At 35.8% G+C, this 2,594-nt stretch overlaps 1 protein-coding gene across 11 annotated transcripts in view; it reads right to left on the minus strand.

Annotated features, from left to right (window-relative positions):
• Positions 1-2,594, minus strand: part of RAD54B (RAD54 homolog B) — a 180,009-nt gene that overhangs the window by 107,172 nt on the left and 70,243 nt on the right. For all 11 annotated transcript variants that reach the window (XM_025043338.1, XM_025043337.1, XM_006906817.3 and 8 more), the window contains one exon: positions 2,013-2,188. In XM_025043338.1, the coding sequence (XP_024899106.1) occupies positions 2,013-2,188 (176 nt within the window). The remainder of the gene's footprint in view (positions 1-2,012; positions 2,189-2,594) is intronic.

The raw sequence follows: 2,594 nt of genomic DNA on the forward strand, positions 1-2,594 counted from the left end.
GATGTTATTTAATGGGGATAGTTTTCAGTTTTGCAAAATGAAAAGAGTCCTGGCAACTGGCTGCACAACATTGCGAGTAAACCTAACGCTACTCAACAATACACCTAGAAATAATTAAGATGGTAAATTTGTTATGCGTATTTTACAAAGCACGATTCAGTTTTCTTAGGGACCCACCAATAGTCAAAATGACTCCATCTCAACCCCTCCCCACAAATTATATTTTTCCTCATTATTCTTTTCTTCCCTCCACAAGAGGGAAACTTTCTCCTTTGATATCTTCGAGGATAAATTCTCACACTTATGTCCATACCTTATCATTTCTCATTTCCTCTAAAACTCTGTTCATCAATTATTCCTTGTCCAATAGCCCACTCAGAGAAGACAAAAAGGAACCAGTAAAAAGATGCAAACAAAAGTCTAAGGAAAAGTTTATCTGTGGTTTACACTCTTAAATTCAAATTGGGTGACAAGCTGCATATATTTATACGTGTTCTTCTCTACATATCAAATATCTAATAAAACATTTTAATCAAATTGTATTAGACATTTCATAGGAAGTTTCCTTGCTTTAGTCACTTCACTGTTATAAAAAATAAATCTAAAAATTTGCACAAGTCAAATATTACAAATCTTCCAAAGAGGTTAAGACTCCTCAACAATCAAATATAATCACTATTTTACAATCTTTCTAAGTATTTTTGCCTTAATTCATAAGCACAGTTTGAAAGCCTCTTACCTAAAGATAATGAAGACACAGTCCCTGCACTACAGGTACTGACTTATAAGAGAACCAATGACTTAAATACGATGTGAGAAGAGTTCCATTAGAGGGAGATACAGGATACTACGTGGTACAAAAGACGGGCCGCTAACTCAACCTGAGGCCAGGGGCTTCCAAAAGGAGAAAGCATGAGCTCATTAACAAAGAGAAAAAGCTGGCCAGAAGAATGAAAAGTGGAGATCATGGTAGCATAGGAGACTGTATGTAACCCGTAAGAGCAGAGGGCAATAACTAGAGCAAATTACAGGTTGTGCAGGTAATTTGTATGATTCAATCACAACATGAGTGTGAAGGAATGATGAGAGGGGAGGCTAGAAAACAAGGCATTCGCCAGGTCATGAAGAGTCTTGCCTGATATGCTGAAGTGTTTAGAAATTTCTGAAAGACAACTAGGAGTCTCTGAATAATTTTTAAGAAAGTGACGTGTCACATTTGTATTTCAGAAATATGATTTACGGCAAGGTTGATATGTAATGGGGGTTGAAAGTAAGAAGGAAATAAGTTTATAAGTGACCATCATAACCCAAATCAGTAATTATAGGAATCGAAACAAAAATCTTGGTATCAGAAAGGAAATGGATTTCTGAAATTAAGAAATAAAATCAATAGATTTAGTGACTGATAATGTTGAAGAAGGAGAAAAGTGAGTCTAGCCAAGGAAGAATGAAAAAAACCAGGCTTGCAATGGCTAAATGATGAAGTTGCTTTGCGACATGTGAATCTTAAAGCCCAGAAGGGCAGCAGGACAGATTTAGCTGTCCATTAAACAGAAAGAAGGATGTGGAAACTAGAAGAAAGGGTTGGACTAGGGAGACAGATTTGGAATCAATACTATACAGGTGATAGTTTAAAACCGTGAAGAGTAGAGATAACAGGAAGAGTGTTTAGAGTGAGAAGGAGGTTAAAAAGAAAACCCTAAGGAGTATCAACATTTAAGGGACAGTAAAAGAAAGATTCTGAAAGAGATTAAGAAATAAGCTAGGTGTTATACATCAAAGGATATTTCTAGGTTTTTAAAAAATATATGTATTTACATTTAATTTTTCTTAAATAAAAACTTAGACACATTGTTAATAAGTTTAAAATATACTGGGAGCTGATCATGCCCCTAGAAGAAAACAGCTTATTGTTAATGTTTTCTTCTTTTAAAAAAAAGGAGGGAGGGGGACCTAGTCTAAGCCAAAATTCCATGAGCACTTACAAGCAGTTTATTAAATTGACCTCTTACTTTTCAGTAGGACGGAGTTCATGGATAACCGCTAAGAGCTTTGTCAGCACCTGTAGTTTTCCTGACTCCTTCTCAGTAAACAGGAGAGGGTTGTAATCAGCAGGGAACACATTTATCAAGCCTTCATATAGACTTTTTTCTTCATTTTCATCCCAAGTTGAGCTACATTCTTTTTCCTATTTAAAAAAAATGATTGTTAACACTGGTTTGTGTGTGTGTGTGTGTTTTTTAATTGGGAGGAAAAAATGTTAAAATTGGGTGGGGGTGAGATTAATAGCTACCTGAAAAGATCAAGCTAACTATCATATAAATCTTTATAGATTAAGATTTGGTCGTTTTTTAAAAAAAATTAACACGTGTCCTACTGAGTTAATTACAGAGCAGTTCTAATGCAGTCTCCTAACGTCTGCTGCCTTCACCCTACAAGTGCAGTACCGTTGCCTAGGTATAAAAGAGGGGTTGGGGGGAGTAGAGAAATAAAGAAGAGCAAAAAGGAGGGCAAACAGTGCTACAAAAATCTATCCTCTCCAGAACACTGAGATTCCTTGTCATTGATATCTCTTTTTCACTCTTCTTCCCTCT

The sequence above is a fragment of the Pteropus alecto genome, unplaced genomic scaffold (assembly GCF_000325575.1).
Source record: "Pteropus alecto unplaced genomic scaffold, ASM32557v1 scaffold51, whole genome shotgun sequence".
Lineage (NCBI taxonomy): Eukaryota > Metazoa > Chordata > Mammalia > Chiroptera > Pteropodidae > Pteropus > Pteropus alecto.